General features: G+C 39.6%; 1 protein-coding gene across 1 annotated transcript; it reads left to right on the plus strand.

Moving 5' to 3' along the window:
• Positions 1 to 938: 938 nt before the first annotated feature.
• Positions 939 to 18,733, plus strand: LOC145472571 (cartilage intermediate layer protein 1-like). The gene is made up of 13 exons (XM_081454965.1): positions 939 to 1,003; positions 1,732 to 1,756; positions 2,438 to 2,480; positions 3,555 to 3,689; positions 4,350 to 4,591; positions 5,802 to 5,889; positions 10,480 to 10,681; positions 12,700 to 13,091; positions 13,557 to 13,832; positions 14,284 to 14,389; positions 14,663 to 14,820; positions 15,053 to 15,346; positions 15,980 to 18,733. Exons 1-13 carry the CDS (start codon positions 939 to 941, stop codon positions 17,671 to 17,673), a joined length of 3,720 nt encoding a protein of 1,239 aa, XP_081311091.1. The 3' UTR covers positions 17,674 to 18,733.
• Positions 18,734 to 18,753: the final 20 nt, after the last annotated feature.

An 18,753-nucleotide genomic window follows, 5' to 3' on the forward strand; every position in this document is an offset into this window, starting at 1 on the left:
ATCGGCATTCTCTATTGATCGAAAATCGGTGGAGCACTATTTCTCGAAGTTACTTCCGAACTCGAGGTTATAGATTTGCAACTAGAGTTATAATTCTTTCGATCTATTTCTATAACCCTCTACTGCGCTATGGTTAGATAAACCACCAAAAAACGGAACGCTTGCGTTCACGGACGGGAACAGAAGGTACTGAATCCGTTGGATTTCTGAGTTTTGCTACACTTAAATGCATCCTTGGTTTACGGATCGAACTGAACAAACAATTCGTGGAAAAATCGCCTAACTGAAATGCTATATTGAGACTCAGATCACTTCTGTAGCTTTTGAATTCTTCGATAAAAAATAATATTAGTACAATTTCCTTGTACAACTTAGAAAAGTCTCTTCTCACTGACGAATTCTACCATGATCAATAATTTTACCGTGTGTCATATTTGCTGTGCCAGATCTACAACATTGTGGTATTTCGGTGATATTTAATCAAATCTCACGTTTGTGACACGTTATTCTTTGAACGAGTTTTATGGCAAACATTTCGATTCAACTTAATTGAACTGCTTAGCGTTTAACCTACAACGGTCTTTGCATGATGATGTGCTAGGAAACCTGCTTGGGCGTGACACACAACGCGGCTTTTGTATTCAAAATTGAACATTAGCCATAAATAAGGTTTGGTATGTGATGCCCTTGAATCTGACCAATCGCGTTTTAGTATTGAATCACTGAAGCAGATAAACAGGATGAATCCTGAACGTGTAAGTTGTCACATAGTTAACAAGCACGAACCTAACAATAATAAGGTATCCTTGAGACTAAACCAGAAATAGATTGGTTGCACAATTAAATTGCACCGTCTACGAGTAAGGCCCTAATACTCAAAAACGTTAAGCATTGAAACCGAATGTGTCACCGATTACATTGGAAAGAGACGGATAATCATGTCAAAGAGAGAAGTACTTTTGAGGATTATGGCAATTCTTATTCCTTTAGAAATTATTATTCGGTGACTATTCTTGTCATTGTGTAATGGTACCTTGTAGTTGACATTACACCATTTTACAACCTTTTTCAAAGTCTGTTGACCTAAATATTGCTTTAATTTGATTCATATATTCAAACGGAATTGCATCTTACACAATCGAAGCCCTGTTTTAATAAATCGCGAGAAGAGAAGAACTTAAACACTAGCTCTGCTTCAAGACTAGCTCTGCTCTGCTCTGCTCTGCTCTGCTCTGCTCTGCTCTGCTCTGCTTCTTTTGTGCGAAATCAGTCAAGAATAATTTCATGTATGTTTTTGAAATGGCTGTTGCCAAATGTAACTTGTTCTGCTCGTACATACAGGGCCGAATTAAAAGCGTTTATATCAGTGTTTGGCCCAAACTCTCTACTTAGCGAAAAGCTCGTTCCCGCTTTTACGACATGGAACATTGGAGAATGGCTTCATGCTTAGCGTGCGCATATCGAGTTATAGATGTAGGCGGTCGTTTGAACAGAGAAGCTTCAGTAATGCTCTAAACGTAGTCTAGGCGTAGTAGAAAGTAGAGAACAACCAACTTGTCTAATTTGGCTGCTGATCCCCGATTAGAAATTCTAAAGTCTAAAGATCTATGCTGAATACCAAATCATATAAATTTACGAAAAACGTTGGTTTTTCCTTGCTCGTGATCCCGGATTGAGAGAACACTTCGTGTAATACATTGAGTAATTTAACCAATAATATACTTCTATTAGAAGAAACTACAGAGATGACACCGCTGTTCGGCATTACTAAGCTGCCCGCGTGACAGTGACCTGGAGTCATGACTTCCTGAAATGCTAAGACATTTTACTAAAGGGAACTAAGAATTAGCATATAATGTTAGTGATCAATTCCAAATTATAAAAGTATATTATTGGCATCCAATAAAGTTGTTGAAAGCTAGGTCAATTCAAGTTCAGAGAGTACTTTTTTAAACCCCAGAACAGAAGACGTGAGGCACATACAACTCGTTTAAAATTAGTTTATGACTAACCAGTAATGCTAATGGATTCTGGAACAAAAACATCAACATTTAAAGTCCAGATGGTACAAGTATATTATCAGGCATCCAATAAATTCTATTCAGAGGATACTTTTAATCCTGAGAAACAGACGAAGACCTGAGGCACATAATGATCATTTTAGAGATAATGGGCCCACCACATTCGGAGATCCACCATGCGTTATCTCCTATTCAATTCTTGATAAATTTGCGTGTTATTGCTATTGAGTGGACTTCTAAAAAAAACATCAAGAAAAAAAAAATATTCGGAAGATGTTGAATAAAGCTGGTCATGTAGTTATTTTTGATACTATCATTTTATCCCGCGACCCTAGCATTTTATCACTTCTTACAAAATATTTTCTCTACTACAGCTACTGGAAATTTACTTCAGCATTATTATATTTTCCTTATAGGCACCTGATGCATCAGGAAGGAAAGACATTGAGATTACAAAAGGTATGGTACAGAAAAAAATATTTTATAGCTTATGATGTCTTTTTTTTTTTTTTTTTTTTTTTTTTTTTTTTCAAATATTTATTTATGATCAACATTTACCGCTCCGTCTCTTCCGGCAACTGTGTTTTTTTAGACCTGTCAAATCAGTGATTTCGGTTTTGTAGTATACTTTAATACTCGCCCTTTCGCTAGACGATGATACTCTCGATTAAAACTTATCGTCATTTCGCGAAACAAACGTTATCATTATTGAGTTAAGCTAGCTGTATGAGACGAAGTCAAGGTTTTAAATACTCTCGATATTCGCTGATCCTGACGCGAATAGTTGTTTTGGTATAATTTTGTAACGAGTGTAATGTCGAGCTTGACTTTTCATTGGTGTTATCAAGATAATTTAACTCTCCTCCTCGAATAGCGCCTTTCTAGCTTTGTAATTGGTTCACCAAATCTCGACTCCCAGCCATTATACTGTGTTTGACCTTGTGTGGAAAATGAATGCGTCAAGTGTTGTCTTGGTAATCAGCGATGTCGAGCCCTTTCTACGATTTGAAGTCAATTTAATTCATTGCAAAAATGACTAAAACCATTGTGACAAAGTTAGCTAAGAAAACCTTTACTAGATAGGTCTCCTCGAGACTGATTTACTGAAGAAACAGATTTATGCTTTTTGCGTTTGAGAGAGAGATGGGAAGTGCAAAGCAAATCGACTACATTTCAGCGTCAATACCTGTGAATATGCAATGTAACTGCGTATGTCAATCTGATTTGAACAGATTTATTAATCGTCTTTTAATATGACGTAATAGTTAATAAGAACAATTCTCTCTAGTAATAACTACATTGATAAAATAATATCTCAAAAGGAGGCCTCCAATCACCTTGTGGGGTATTTTAGGAGGATCCTCTAAAAGATAAAGGTCTAAAATACATTTTAATGTAAAAAGTCTAAAATACACTATAGTAAGAAATTTAAAAACTTTAAGATTACAACTATATTTAAAACTTAAAAAGGGGTGTAAATTATATAAAACGTAAATTGTTCCTATTTTGATTTATCTATTTTTAATTTTTTAGCATTTGGTTGCAACTTCGATACATCCATTTGCGGATTTATTCAAGACAACAATGATAATTTCAACTGGACCCGAAATATGGGAGACACTTCGACTGCTGGTACGGGACCATCCGCTGACCACACCACCGGGAATGGTATGAAAATGTTACCTTGATTGCATCTTCCTCCTTTACTTCTTTTGAAAATAATAAAAAAATGATTTCATTTATCTTTACGCTGGAATTTTACCCGCAAAGGAGGGGATCTAAAAATACGTAGAACGAGGTAATAGACATACCTTTTCAAACAAAATTCCTGTAATTATTTATCATATATATGGTAGGAGGCTCTTTCAAACTCAATAGAGGTTTTAATTACTTCTATGTGATTGGTAACCCAAACACTATAAGTAATCCAAGTCGACAAGTGTGACATGCAACGACAAGCAAATGGAAGACCAAATATCAGCTCTTTTACGTAGATCCTTCAGTTATGGGTACTTGAACGGTGACTACACGCCTTGGTTAGTATATGTGAGCAATGACACAGCTTCACAAGAAAACAGTGTGAAAGGCTAAATCTGTAATCTGGCTCGGTTGACTGAGTCGATGAAAATTAAAATTTGGCCTGGTGGTCCCCCTGGAAAGCTACTGACTGTCCTTTTAAAATCTATACTGTCAGATCTGAATAGCATTAAACACATTAGAATTGGATGAATGCCAAAAACTTTCAGTAGTGTATAAATGCCAAAGAAAGTTTCGTCATATGGCATTTCAAGGCACTTGTAAACATTTCCCACTTGCTTACCTCTACAGGATACTACATGTACATAGAAACATCAAGTCCTCGACAGCAAGGAGACAATGCGAAACTAACAAGCCCCTGGCTGCAATTCAGCGGGAGCATGTGTCTCAAGTTCTACTACCATATGTATGGTACAGGCATTGGAACGTTAAAAGTGAACGTAAATAGAACCCACGTTTTTTCTGTTAGTGGGGATAAAGGCAACAAGTGGCTGATAGCGACCATTGATGTCAATTTATCAGGAATGTTCGCGGTAAGACAAATTATCATGACTTCTGTAAGGTGCCTTGTGAGTTACGTGACCAGCTCTCAGCTGGCTTGATAGCTAAGTTAGTAGAGCATTGCACCGGTATTGCAGAGGTTATAGGTTCGAAACCCCTTCAAGCCTGAATGTTTTTTTCTTTTTTTTTTTTTTCAGGCTTTATTTCACAGCTGCGTTGTGTGTATAACTGTGATGATCAATTATGTCTTCACAGCTTTCTTCGCAGTTCAAATATAGATCGTTTTCACTGTGACGCAGTAAAAAAATATTAATAAATCGAAAACCACACAGTGGATAAAGTCCAGAAATTGTGATCTTATAGGAAATAGATAGAGAAGACAGTTCTCCAAGTTTTAGGTTTGTGCGTTTTCCCAGACTCCAGATATTTGTCGAAATGTTTCGCAGAAATTTACAGAGCCCAGTATGGAGACGCCATGTTAGTGCATCTCTGTGGTGCACCAATATGGCGGCCGGCAAAATAGTGTACCATGCTTCTGGAACTCACTTTGGCTATCTAGGCGACTGATTATCTGTACTGAACAAACAAACATTTACATAAGCACTTTTCCTAATGATCTAACTTCTAAAAAAGGTAAAAATCATGAGATAGGTATATATTTCTCGACAACTGCGATTGTAGCTTTGTGTCACGCACCGCCATAACTCTGAAATTAAAAATACGCTGGTTTTCAAACGAAATACACTATTAAGCTGTAACATTGTAAACAGATACAAATTTACCCCCTCTTATACCTGATGGGGATAAAAACTTTGGTGGCTCTTTAGTTTTCGATTTTAGAAAATGATGACGTCACACGAAAACGATCTATATGATCTTTCATATATTCACTTGTAGTTACAATTTATTTAATCAGAGAAACACTTACAATGAATTTAATCATAACAACACTTACAACTTTTACAAAGAAATGTGCTCCAAGGGGCAAGTTTAGCCCCCTGGCATACATTTCTTTGTAAAAATTCGCGAGTTTGGGTCCCATATATTTTTTTCAGTTTCTAACGGATTCTTATGAATCTTCGTATAGTTACTACAGCGAGCGCTAAGGCGTAGTTGTTTGAATTAACAAACCGAAAAAGCGTGGCATCGATAAAAAGGTGCATTGGTCGTGTAGCACTGTGCTCCTACTCAGATTTTCTGTTACAGTTTTAAACGCTAACTTCCGTCTCATTATTATTATAGGTTACATTTGAAGGAATACGGGGAAGTGATTCCCAGGGTGACATCGCAATAGACGATTTTGTGTTGGAACCAGGATCTTGTTCTTCAAGTGAGTTTAAGAGAGTGTTCAAAACTAGAGTTTTTAGGGCATTTTCGATGACTGAATTGAATATTTGGAAATAACTGAGTTTAAGAACTGGCAATAATGTCAATAACACGTCCAGAAACCGAGTTTCAGAAGTAAAGCCATGGGAACGTCGTTGCTGCTATACAGTTACGTATCACAGCGATGATTTAATTTCGGTGTATTCTCCGACCTCTTTTGAGGCGGGTGGCGGGTGGCGGGTGGCGGGTGGCGGGTGGCGGGTGGCGGGTGGCGGGTGGCGGGTGGCGGGTGGCGGGTGGCGGGTGGCGGGTGGCGGGTGGCGAGTGGCGAGTGGAGAGTGGAGAGTGGAATTCTTCTACGCCAAGCGACTCGGTCACGTACAACCACTGCTGCCGCGTTCCACAACGGTGTGAGTCTGTGGGTCTGCAGTTCTGCCTGCCGGGTTAGTCGAGGGATAGAAGCTTGACAAAAGGTCAGCACCTGGTCCTGGAGGTTAGGCTAATCAACTGATCCTGTACCCTGTGATTACGGAAACTTTACACATTTTAGACAGTTTAACAAGTCTCAGCGACACGGTGGTATGACACTCCAAAGTTAAGGCCGGGTGGAAACTCTGGAGCCGAGGATGTTACTAGGGCACCCTAAAACACAGCTGAGGTTAGGGAATTGGAACGTGAGAACCTTGTACGCACAAGGGAAAGCGGCCCAAGCGGCTAAAGTGCTGGTAGAGCATAGGTTGCAGATTATGGGTATAAGTGAAAGTTGGTGGTGTAGATCGGGGAACTAAATATTGAGGAATATTGTTTTCTGGATGAGCTCAGGTGTGGCGCATTTGCTTCCTTTTTTTCTCTCTCTCTCCCGAGCAATCTGACTGACTTTCTCGTCTTTAACCATCAGGGAACGTTGCCATTAATGGTTTTGCAAAACAGTTGTCTAGGGGTTTGCCCGGGGGGAGGGTATTGGGCATTGCTGGGATTGAGTGACGCATTATACCCTAAGAAATCAGTAAATTAAATACATCCTTGTAAAAATGCATTTCTTAAAAATGTTGCCAAAGCGCGAATAATAGGTTCAGGTCACCACAAATAGGATAAAAGGCACCTAGGAACAAGATTACTATAATAAAAATATTAATGCTAATTACTATCAAGATTACTAGCGTGGTAAAATGCAGTGGCCAAATGCGTCAATCAATTATATCATGTAAATTAAAAACCTTTGCCAAGTGGACAGACTCCTTCGTAGGGAAAGCCAACACAGAACTTATTACTCAATGAATTTCACAACTCTGTTGGCTCGTCAGCGCTATTGATGTTCACACAAAATCAAGAGGGGCGATGTTTACGAGGCCATGTAATGACCCTCTCCAAACCAGAACCTCGTGGCAATTTCTTCAAATAACGTGTTAATTTTCGATGTTTCTTTCTTAGTTTTCTTTCTTTCTATCTCATATGATTCAACTCTACTCTACCATATAGATTAATTACTTTTTCATTTCCCTTTTCAGAGGCCGGGTTAGCTTGCAGTCCGACAGAAATAATCAATTTTTCCGATAAGGTTTTGCAGAGTATATCTTATTTCCGTACCATAGCCTACCGGGCTGGCAGTGAGCATCCTTTGGTTCAAAGGCTGAGAAGTGCAAAGGTGTGTAAAGTGTAATGGGAAACAAGTGATGTAGTCGAGTGCCTTTCGCTACTTCTTTAGTGCTCTACCGCTTCCTAAGTGCTTTACAACAGAACATAGCACAGCCGAAGCTTCTTTCTTTCTGTTTGATAAAGAATCCTTTAATTTCCCCACACATGCATTCGCCAAGTATTTTAAAATCAAACAATATTTTCCAATACCAAACGAGTAAAAACGGCGTAAGCGTATTTTAAAAGTACGCTATAATAAGCCAATTACAATACTTTTTAGAATTGTTCAAATAATTTGAACAACGAGGCAACAGCTGTCAATCAAACGCAAGACTTAGAGAAACTTTAGGTTTCGAGTGACTTTCGAGAGAAGAACAATCGCTTCAAAGTTCGCTTTTTAGTTTAAAGATGATTTCCAGTCCGTAGTGCAGTCTCAGCAGCCCAATGTTTGCGAGTCTCACTCTATAGAATGCGAAATTTTAAATTCTTTTTCCGACAGTTTCTTTGATTTTTACAGCTACGGAGTTTTTTCACCACGTAATATCAGTAATATCAGAAAGAACGAGGAATTGAATAAACCTTCGCATCCATAATGGCGGTTGATTCACCTCATGTAAGTAATTGCGAAATGTTACATTTTGTGACGTCTTACAAAAGTTAAAACAGAAAACGTGAACGAACTCTTGAGAGTGCGCAGACGGGACTGGAAATCCTCTTTAATTTAAAAATGAAGGATCTAAAAGTTTCTTGTCTAGTGGAATCTGACCGGATTGTGGCTCATGAAAATGCTCACTTTTCTTACGGAAATTACGAAACAAAGAGCTCAAATCTCGCGATGAAAATGCGAAACGGTTTCACAAGCGAAATACTGCCAGTGAAGTTTGAATGATATATAATCGCCTTTTTACGGTTCACACGGCGAAAAACATGATACGCGGCTCCTGATTGAACATATCGTTTTTTCCACACGTGAAAAACCCGATACACACCATTTGATTGGCTTACAGCTACTGAGACCAGCTTGTGAATGAGAATTTGCTTCGCGCCTTTTCAGTGGGTAAAGATAATCTCAGTATATATGAAATAAGTTGTGTTATTCTGTTTACTACGTGATTACCCTTATACTGTTTTGTGGGAATCTAGCACATTTTTAACTCTACTGTTGCTAACAATGGCCTCCATGCATCTATGCTCATTGCTGACAAATCCGTTTTGAAATTTGAAATTCGGTAGCTTACCGCCCGCGTGCATCTGTACTCTTTTTCAACCAATCCGAACGCGTGTTATTTCGAACGATTATTGTAACATAAAACACGGGGATATTTTGCTCATTGCTCATATTTTTCCGAAGCGGCGACGAAAAATTATCCAACATCAGATTATACAACAGCAAATGCTTCTTTCTCCTTAGCATCTTTGCTGTAGCTGAATAAAATGTCGCGTTATTACTGAAGTCAACTAAGTCTCGTGTCAGCTTTCTCACATTACTGAATTCCATCACGTTTGTCTTGGCCTCACAACTTCGCAAAATGAAGTTCTAAGAGCTATAAGTTTCACCGCCCCCTCACCCTTAGTTTTTCTCGTTCTTTAACCCCCTTTAATTAATTTGGTGATTGTATTACGTTCATCGTGCCACGCCTTAATTCCTTCTTCGGCTAAGTGTATAACTGTTCTTGAGAAATGAAAGAAATAGAATTGCTAATGCCCTTTTAATCTTGTCTGTACCTTTGATATCTGGCTACTTGGTTGAAACTTCACATATCGCGAAGTCCATGCGTTTTTGCATGACTCTTTTATTTATTACAGTGTATTCTTGATTGCTGTGATTCTTCTAGTTAAAAAGTCAAAACTAATATTTGGTCATGGGAACCTGGTAGTTCAGTGGATTCCAAATGTTAATTAATTACTGACAAGCCCATGCATGTGTAAACAATTGTATCGTAATGACTTGAATACCGATTACTATTCTCTATCCACTTTAAAACTTAACCATGGTAGATGCCTGATTCGTAAAGCATATTTAATAAATTTTATCGCAATGTGACACATGCACGCTATCCTCCCGTTTGTTTTCATTTCGTAAGCTTGGGCTTGCAAGGCTTGAAGAGCAAAACAAAAACAAGAAGAAAAAGAAATTAGTAAGCCTTTGAAAAAAGAAAATTAATCAGATTTATTATTTTCTTTCAGTGGTTTTTTAAACATTGCGACTCAGATTGGAACGGATTGCTGGAATTGGGAGAATTTTTTTTGTGCTTTCGGCTCTGGTTTTTTCAAGGCTTGCTACGGTTGCTGGAACATAATCCAAATTGCCTACACCGGTTTATAAAATCATGTGATAATGATGGAAATCCAGGAATAAGCAGACAGGAGTGGTTCACTTGCTTCAAAATAGAAGGTATCTTAATTTTTATTTATTTCACTGCTTTGCGTTATTGTAGCCTTTTTTAAAGAACTTGTCCATGAAAAAACCAAGCAGAACCAGGCAGGAGGTGATACAGCTCAAATTACCGATTTCGCTCAAACTTGGTACAAATGTTGGGTTTGGTGAGTGAATGATAGTGGCAGAACAGTGGGTCAAAATATTTTATTCCTTTCAAGTTAGGGGGACCCCTTGCAAAATTGGCCATTTGACGCCAATTTATGCATATTTAATTGGCCTTCTTTTGGTTCAGTTTACCTGTTTTGAAAACAGAGAGCGATGTCAAAGGAGCGGTAGCCTGTTCACAGTCCTTCTTTGTTTGGCATTTTATAACCCGAAACAAATAAACGATGCGACCGCCAATATTTCAATTTTAGTTTTTAAGAGAATCTTATAATACTATTAATGAAAATTTTTAGGTAGAGTTAATACAGTTTCTCCAATTAGCCCACATGGGCTAGATACATTGACACTTAAATAAAGTTCTTACATGCTATCATGAGGTTGATTGCACTCTTGTCTTATCATTTGTTTTATAAGAGAGCCAGTGGCGTTGGTCGCCTTGGACTGACTGTTCGGTCACTTGTGGAGATGGTCAACAGAGACGAAATGGCACGTGCATTTTACCCAGTACAGGTCAAAAACTAAACCGACAGCTGTGTGACGGACATCATAATGAAACAAGAAATTGTACCAACGGAGAGTGTCCTGGTAAGCTACATATCACAGACAATCATACATAGTGTACTTTAAACTTTTTGAGTTTACTTTCGTATTGTAAGCTTTTTTCGTTGTTTGTTTACGCCGTCAATGACCTTTTTCCTGTAAAATACCTGGTCGTTTTCAGTTAAATGCAGCTGGAAAAGTAGAGGAAGTTATAGGAAAAAAGAAACACATCTATGGCTTTACCGGCCTGTTCTATGTTCAACTATACATCAGCAAGACTGGTATAAAACCAGGCATGGCGTCGATAAATATTTGAACGACATCGTGGATAATGAAAAGGACAAATCTGCATGCTGTTATCAGTCAGTCTTGACCTCTATTCCCAGTTAAGTACATAAGCAAAACTAAACGAAGGAAACATTGGACCTAACGAACTTGGTTGGTTCTGAGGTCTAGATGAGGTCTTATTTACAAGAGAGATTATAATCTCTTGTTTTTATTGAAAACTGGATCTTTAGATAATGCATTTCAAGAATTTTCACTGGCTTAGCCATTATGGTATATGAGCCATAGGGGTATCGAATGGTCGGCTTTGAAAGCATTTGCGAGCATGGGAGCAATGCGTTTGTTTTTGCGAACACGAGCGGTGATCAAATCTGTCTTTCGAGCAACGAGCACTTTAGACAATACAGATGCCGAGCAGCGAGCACTTCTTAAATTTTCCGCTAGGCGGAATCTCTCGTTTTGCGCCAAGTAATCTGGCTGACACTGTTCAACCAATCCCAGCAGCTTACAGCCAATTATGCCTTGTTGGGTGCAAAATTACTTCAGGTGGCTTCACGTGAGCTTCAGTACGGTACACTGGGTGGAAGCTCAAGGAGATCTATAAAGCTTTCTAATCCGACGTTGTGAACACATCACAAGAAGAAGCTAAAAGTTGCCGGACTTTGAAGTGTTATGACATGGAAGGGTTTTTTGGTTACATTATTCTTCGGAAATGTAAACAACATGGCATTTAGTCTAACAAGCATTTCGAGTTTCGGTTTCAGTGATAATCTCACTGATTGACTTAAAAAGATTCAACGCAACGGAAGCTTTATTTGGAGGCTTCTAGAATCTAACCAATTGAAGCCATACAGATCTGACAAGCTCTGAAGTTCGAATAGTAATAGTAATACTCTATATATCTTCATGTCCCTAGATTATGTTCTACCTTTGCGGGTGCCTTTCGCGAAGAATTGTTACGCTCGTCAGTTTCAATAAAACGTCAGCAAAATGACTGAAGCATGTTTCCGGAAACATTCATAATGCGTGCAAGCTTCCCCAATGTTTCCCAGTTTTGCCTTACGGGAATTTAGCAAATCAAGTTTTAACGAGAATCCGAGCATGCGAGCAGTGGGAAAAATTTTGGGAGCTCGAGCAAGCGAGCACCCACCTGATTTGTGCGAGCAATTCGAGCAAAGGCCAAATTTTGCAAGTATTTTAAATTGAATGTGACCTTTTGATACCCCTGGCCATTATACCGGAAATCCTGCGCAAAGAAGGCTTACGAGCGGAGCCCCGTACCTCAGAAAATTTGGCAACCCATCGATCTAAAAAATTTGGTCGTCACGTGACTGTCCTTACGTCCGTCTGCATGCCACTAGCACTGCGCGTGCGCGAGCTGAGCCCGATACATTGAAAAATAAGAAAGTAGCACCATTACCATGGGTACATCTTTGATATTGGACATCCATGTTATGGTCAATTGACAGCTGTCAAATCAAGGTATCCGCTGACCCGTATCACTTGACCAAATCGCGGGCTCAGATACCGGTCTTCGATTAGATCGCGGGCTAAAGCCAGGCTATTGCTCTACATGATCTGAGGGAGAAGGGGGGGGAGCGGGGTACGTACAAAGGCAAAATTTCCGCGCGTTGTTGACTTTTCTTCTGAGATGTTCCTTGCATAATCGTCTCTTGCAGTTTCCCTGTCAAGTTTTTAACTGGAAAAAATAGTGAAACCCCACGCTGAACAATTACATTCTAAGAAATGACAGGAGCCCGTTCATTTTTTTTTTTTTTTGAGTTTCTGATCCAAGAAAAACACGTAATTTTGGGGATCGATGTTTTTTACTTCAGTTTTCTACATTTTGGCGGCGTTCTTAATAAAACAATTATTCCACTCACGCTGGTTATCTGCCATCTCATATCTTACGCACGCTCGTGGAAAAACTGTTAATTGTTTCCCTCACTGTGTGAAAATCTCTGACGACAACACTGGATGGATTCAGTTACCGCTGGAAAATAATTTTAACAACTTTCTCGCAGTTCCAGGCAAATGGAGCCGCTGGTCGCCGTGGACTGACTGCTCGCGCACTTGTGGGAAAGGTGGACAGAGTAGAAGTCGCATCTGCAGCGACAAAGTCACGGGAAAAGCTCTCAAGAATGGCTGGTGTGCTGGAAAACAGAAGCAGGACAAAACATGTGCTGACTGGAAATGCCCAGGTGCATTTTTTAATTGAGGATCATTACACTTTATGGCTGTTATTTAAAAATAGATCATAGACTGAACATAGACTGAACAATTTATTGCAAGTTTTACGTTTGTAATTCGACGTTAACTCATGCGAGAGATGGATTCAATCGCGATGTGCAAATTTCTTGTAATGCGCATTACATGATTGAGAAATATACTCCCTTGTGACTGAGAGCAGGCCAATTTATCGTCAATAAGTAATTCACAATGCACTGCAAATTTATGGTAGGTTCTAAGGTTCGTAAGTTTCCCAGCAAATCATTTAGTGATAAATAATTTTCTCAATAAATGATTAACTGTATGGAAGCGCGAACAATTAAGGATTTACTCTACTCGTGCTATTTGAAAATTCTTTCAAATTAGACGCCTAATTAGCTTAAGTCCCGTGCAATTTTGATTTTGGTAACTATAACTACCCTCACTATATTTTGCAGACGGAAGTAAATCAATATGTCCAGCATACAAAGAAGGTACTCTGAAGGGACGAGTGTTGTCCTTCCGTGATGCACCTCTTGCTGGAGCAAATATATCAATGGCTGAATCTCCCTATCTAATACTGAATCGGAGTCAAGACAATGGCTATTTTGTGGTCGAGGCATTCTGCTTCGAAAAAGAAAAGCCCATTTTAATCACCAGGCATGGATATGTACCTCTGGTTGTTGAAGTGACAAACTCGAGGTCTGTGCTAAAAGTCAAGATGGAAAATGCAGGTATGTTTTTTTTTTCTTTTTTTGGTGATGGAGGGGTTGTCTAAAGAGTAATAAAATTGTCTAGAGTTGTATATAGTGGCAGGGTTAAACAGCCGGTCACATTGGTCGTTTCTTTGTCACGTGGTACCCACCAACGCAGGCTGGATACAATACATTCCAGTACGTGATATGTCAGGAAAATCCTTACTTACATCATTGTTCATTTCGCCTCACCAGCATACGACTTTGCGTACAGAAGGCCTCATGCTAGATACGAATTGACTCCAAACATTTTAAAGAGTTTGTGACACTCATTAATTGGTGAATGTTTTTGCTTTTCAAGGAAATATTGGTTTATATGAGCTTATACATCATACTTATAAAATGTTGAAATTTTAAGGCGGACACAAACAGTATCCAAATCCATCGTAATTTCTACATACTAAGTATTTATTTTGAACTAAACCAACAGTTCACCCATCGGTGACGTCCCACCCTGAAGACAGAAGGCGCTTCGTGGGACAAGATGTGACATTTTGCTGTCAAGTGGAAGGAAATCCACCACCAGTTATAGAATGGTAAGCAAGTCGTTCTTAAAACTGTGGTTTACTAGAAAACAAATCAGCATATACTGTTTTCGGTTTTGCTACTTCCTTCACGATGTCGACGAATGATCCATAAATGTACATTGTCGCCTAGTTTCGTGATAAGGCCATATAAAGAACGAAATTTATTGGGAAAGAAAGATCTCATTGTCAAAAATGTATGTGAAGACCGTGTGATATTATATGAGGCATGGCCTAGGTTACATTAGAATAAAACTCGATCTACGGCGTTTGGTTGATTGACAGGTTCAGGAATGGAGACATCTTAGACGAGGAAGAATACAATAACAATGAAACTTTAGTGCTAAGAAAAGTTGAAGACAACATGGCCGGAGATTTTCGATGCCGTGCGGTAAACGAATTCGGAGCAGAATTTTCGGAGCCAGCTGCATTGATTGTTCTTGGTAAGTGTCTATACACACTGCTACGGATCTGCCTTTTCATCTGATCAGCCCCTCTACATAAGTATGGCCGGCCAGAAAGAGCCCCCCCCCCCCCCCCCGCATCAATTAATGCTCTATGCATGCATCACATTTTTTTTCCATATGAGCAGTTAAGAAGTTTTGTTTGATGTACTTTACGTATGAATTAATTGTTTTAATGAAAGCACAACATAAAATAATCTGTTTGTCTCAGATCCAGTTGTAGACACCTGCAATTCTACCCCATCCGACCATTTTGTTACTCTACCTGATGGCTGTCTCGAAGATAGAACTAATAAAGACAGGGTTAACATTGGAAAGTGCAACAGTCATCCGTGTCTGAGAGCTGACACACTGTTCCCAGAGTCATGTGACGAAGCTGAGCGTTGCTGTCAGGCTGAAACTGAGAGTGAGACTACCGTCCGATGTGGTCGTGGAGAGTTTAAAATGAAACGAGTGGTGAGCTGCCGATGTGCCGTTTGCAGAACAAGGAGCACCACTGTAAAAGGTGCAGTTTACGTTATCAGTTTCTTTTTTGCATTGAAAGCTATATGATGAAGAAATCCACAAACAAATTGTACACTGAAGATGTTTATTCTGTTACTCGTCCTTCCGTCGGTTCGGTACAGCTGAAAGTTACAAATGTAAAGCTTGCGACTCGAACAAATATTGAATTACAAAAAAAACAATACAAATGAGCGACCACTTACATATTTTTGGGCATCTTCAGGCCTTATCAAGATGTCAACATCGAGAAAGTAAAAGGTGAAGGTAAAAGCAAACTTTCCGCCTACACACAAACAACGCACATCAAACTGCTTAGAGCACATGGTCGCAGAAATCACGTGACCCGCCCAAGCGGGGTACAGAGGGGCACGGTAAGGCAAACTGTCTCTAACACCATACAATGGATCCTAATTTCGTAATCGATCAAAAGCTTTCGTGCGGTTGTATGGTCAAAGATGTGTGGTTAGATATCCACCGATAACCGCTTTTTGGATAAGAAAACTTAGCAGTTACGTGTCTGTAATTTTTCCATGAGTTAGCCCAGGGATTTAGTTCCAGGTGTGGAAACAAAATATCTGCTTGACATACTTCATAGCAGCAATTGTCATTGACCAAAGCCTATATTATCTTCCAGGAATTGTAGTCGGTGGACCTGATGAAAACCCAGTGGAATATTGCGACATTTTGGTCAATGGTACTGTTGTTGCATTCTCCGATTCTGACGGGACTTTTGAGATACCTGTGCCCAAGTCTGCAAAGCGATTAGTGGCGACATTTCGAGATTATATGGAAGAATACGAAGAATCAACAGTAGTGCTTCCTTTCCGAAAAGGCACGACAACGTTTCACAAAATTCACCTCCGTCCGGAAGCGCCACCCGTCGAGTTTGACTCAGAAGAAGAAAAGGCAGTGCCGCTTGCGAGCGATGAGACAGCAGAGGTTATCATACCAGCTAATAGTTTGATTGACAAGGACGGAAATCCTAAAAAAGGCAAGGCTAAGGTGAAAATACAGTTCAACGATCCCAGGAACGAGCGAGACATTCTAGAATCACCTGGCGATTTCACTACTGTAGATGAAGATGGTGAAGAACAATTGCTCAGAACATATGGAGTTTTCAAGATCAAAGTACAGGACGAAAATAACCAAAGCCTTGGCCTCACTAAGAATCTTCATCTGAACATTGATCTTGAGCAACTGACCGGCGAGAAGTTTGATGAGTCCACACCCACGCCCCATTTGTGGTGGCTAGATGAGAAAACCGGTAGGTGGGTGGACGCCGGAGAACTTAAACGAAACAAAGAACTTACAACACGTCCTAAGAGACGATTACGGTCCAGGGCATTTTCTGGAGAAATAACACCTGATAATGTACGTAATGCCTACAACCTCGATTACAGTTATGATAGGTGTTTTGCAAAGGTCAAAGCCTTCAGACAAGACGGAACAGGCGAACAAAATGCTAAAGTCACCAGTATTTTCGTGAATCCTCGAGGCCAAGCAATTCAGGGGTACTTAATCCGAAACACTAACTCAAATGGTCACCTATGCATTTCAACTCAGTGCAACAGCGATGGTTACCTCGAGGTGGAGAAGGACGGATTGCCTTTGCTGCCTAATCAGATAGAAGTGGACCGCCTCCCTCCAGAAACAGATGCTTCTATTGCAGATAATCGAAGAATCAAATTTATCCCAGGTGCACGGCTAAATAATGGCCCTGTTTATCAGAGAAGCCAATCAGGTTCTTGCTATAGTGAGAGTGGAGGTCAGAGCTTCTTTGCATTTCACAGTCAAGACAATAGACAAGCAGTCTTCAATCAAGCATATGTTCCGGAACCTAATTTCCGAAGGCGATTTTTGCGTTCCTCCGTTCGCCAACGATGTTTCTTAAAAGTCTTGACCACTGGAACCACAAGAACCCTGATAAAGGCAGAGAGCTATTCCCAAGATGGGCAAACAAAGTTTGGAGAAGCAACTAAACAAACCGAACCAGTTTATAACAACCGGAATTTATTTGCAACATGCTTAGAGCACAGGTGTCCTGAACGGGATGCCACATTGATTCGCCTTACAGTGTTAACGGGAGAATGCCAAAGAAGTCTTGTACAAGACACTTTAGGTAGGGGTAGAAACAGCGGCCTGGCACCAAATGTGGCAAGAATTTTAAGACCAATTGGCGACGAATTGTCTGGCACTTCTTTCGGAATCTGGCAACCCAGGGGTAACTTTGATATGCAGCAATTCGAGACTACCTGTCTCAATTCAAGAATAGAGCTTGCCGAAGGGGAGTTTAAAGGTTTTGCGGTTAGATTCAATTGCAACAACTGAACCCCGCAGAGACCCAACTGACAGCGCACAGCTTTTATTAGGGCATTGTCATGTTACAGTTTTAGCTAATGCTTTAGCTTACTGAAACCTAAATAGAAAATAATGTCACAAAGGTCAGAATAGAAACTGAACAGATGGTCTGCAACGGATAATGCGAAGACCTGGGGTGACGAATGGTTGTTCAAAAAGCAAAAAAAAAAAAATGGTTCTCGCAAAATTTTAATCGAATTTTGCTGGCCCTCACAGTCTCGATTTTTTTACCAAGCTGTCTCTGGTTTTCGACTTTTTGCAAGCGTCAGGAAGTCTCGAAGTCCCTTGATATATTGAATTTTAATAACGCAACTTTCCATAGAGAAATGTTTAAACCTGAATTCTGCTAAATTGTCTGAATTCCAAAGACGTACCGTCACGTTATTTTAGCTCCAGGAAAACAGCTAGCTTGTTCTAGAATATCGTGACGTAGCGTCATAGCAGAATTTGCAGGGCAACTAGTCTCGGTCTCGCAATTTAAGAACTCAAGATGTCTAAGGCTCATCAAAGAAAAACGCTAGTCTTGCCTTCTCGCAAAGTCTCGCATTTACCATTCGTCACCCCACAGAGTGAAGACTGGAAACAAAAAACTTGATTCAGTTTTACGCGTAATTATCGTAGAACAAAGCCTAATACAACTTCGCAATAGTGACACGTAAACGTAGCATTTGTGAGGAGTGTTTACAGGACCGATTTAAAAAAAGTTAAACGATAACTAATAGTATAGGAGTTAAACAAATTTCTCTTCAGAACTGGTATCTTGCACTTCCTCCTTTTTACACCATTTTGGTGTAAATTGTGACGTTTAAAACACCATCAGTCCTGACACATAATGGACGCAGAAAATCAAATGACAAGAAATCAGTTTTTAACGGCATAACGCCAAATCTATCCCATTTGAATCACAGATACTTCCAAGCAGGATCAAGCATGCTAAACTATCAAAAATTAGGCAGCCTGCTTCAGCTAAGTTAAACTTCTGCGCAAACATACAGAAGTCTTCTTCTTACGTCACATTAAATCTGATTTTATCGCATTATTTTGTTAATT

The sequence above is a fragment of the Orbicella franksi genome, chromosome 2 (genome assembly GCF_964199315.1).
Source record: "Orbicella franksi chromosome 2, jaOrbFran1.1, whole genome shotgun sequence".
Taxonomy (NCBI): domain Eukaryota; kingdom Metazoa; phylum Cnidaria; class Anthozoa; order Scleractinia; family Merulinidae; genus Orbicella; species Orbicella franksi.

Excerpts from the sequence above, each read along its gene's own strand:
- LOC145472571 (XM_081454965.1), top strand. The coding sequence starts at position 939 with ATGTCAAAGAGAGAAGTACTTTTGAGGATTATGGCAATTCTTATTCCT. Across the intron at positions 2,481-3,554 it reads AGACATTGAGATTACAAAAG|CATTTGGTTGCAACTTCGAT; the intron begins GTATGGTACAGA and ends TTAATTTTTTAG. Across the intron at positions 10,682-12,699 it reads ATCACAGACAATCATACATA|TTGGGGATCGATGTTTTTTA; the intron begins GTGTACTTTAAA and ends AAACACGTAATT.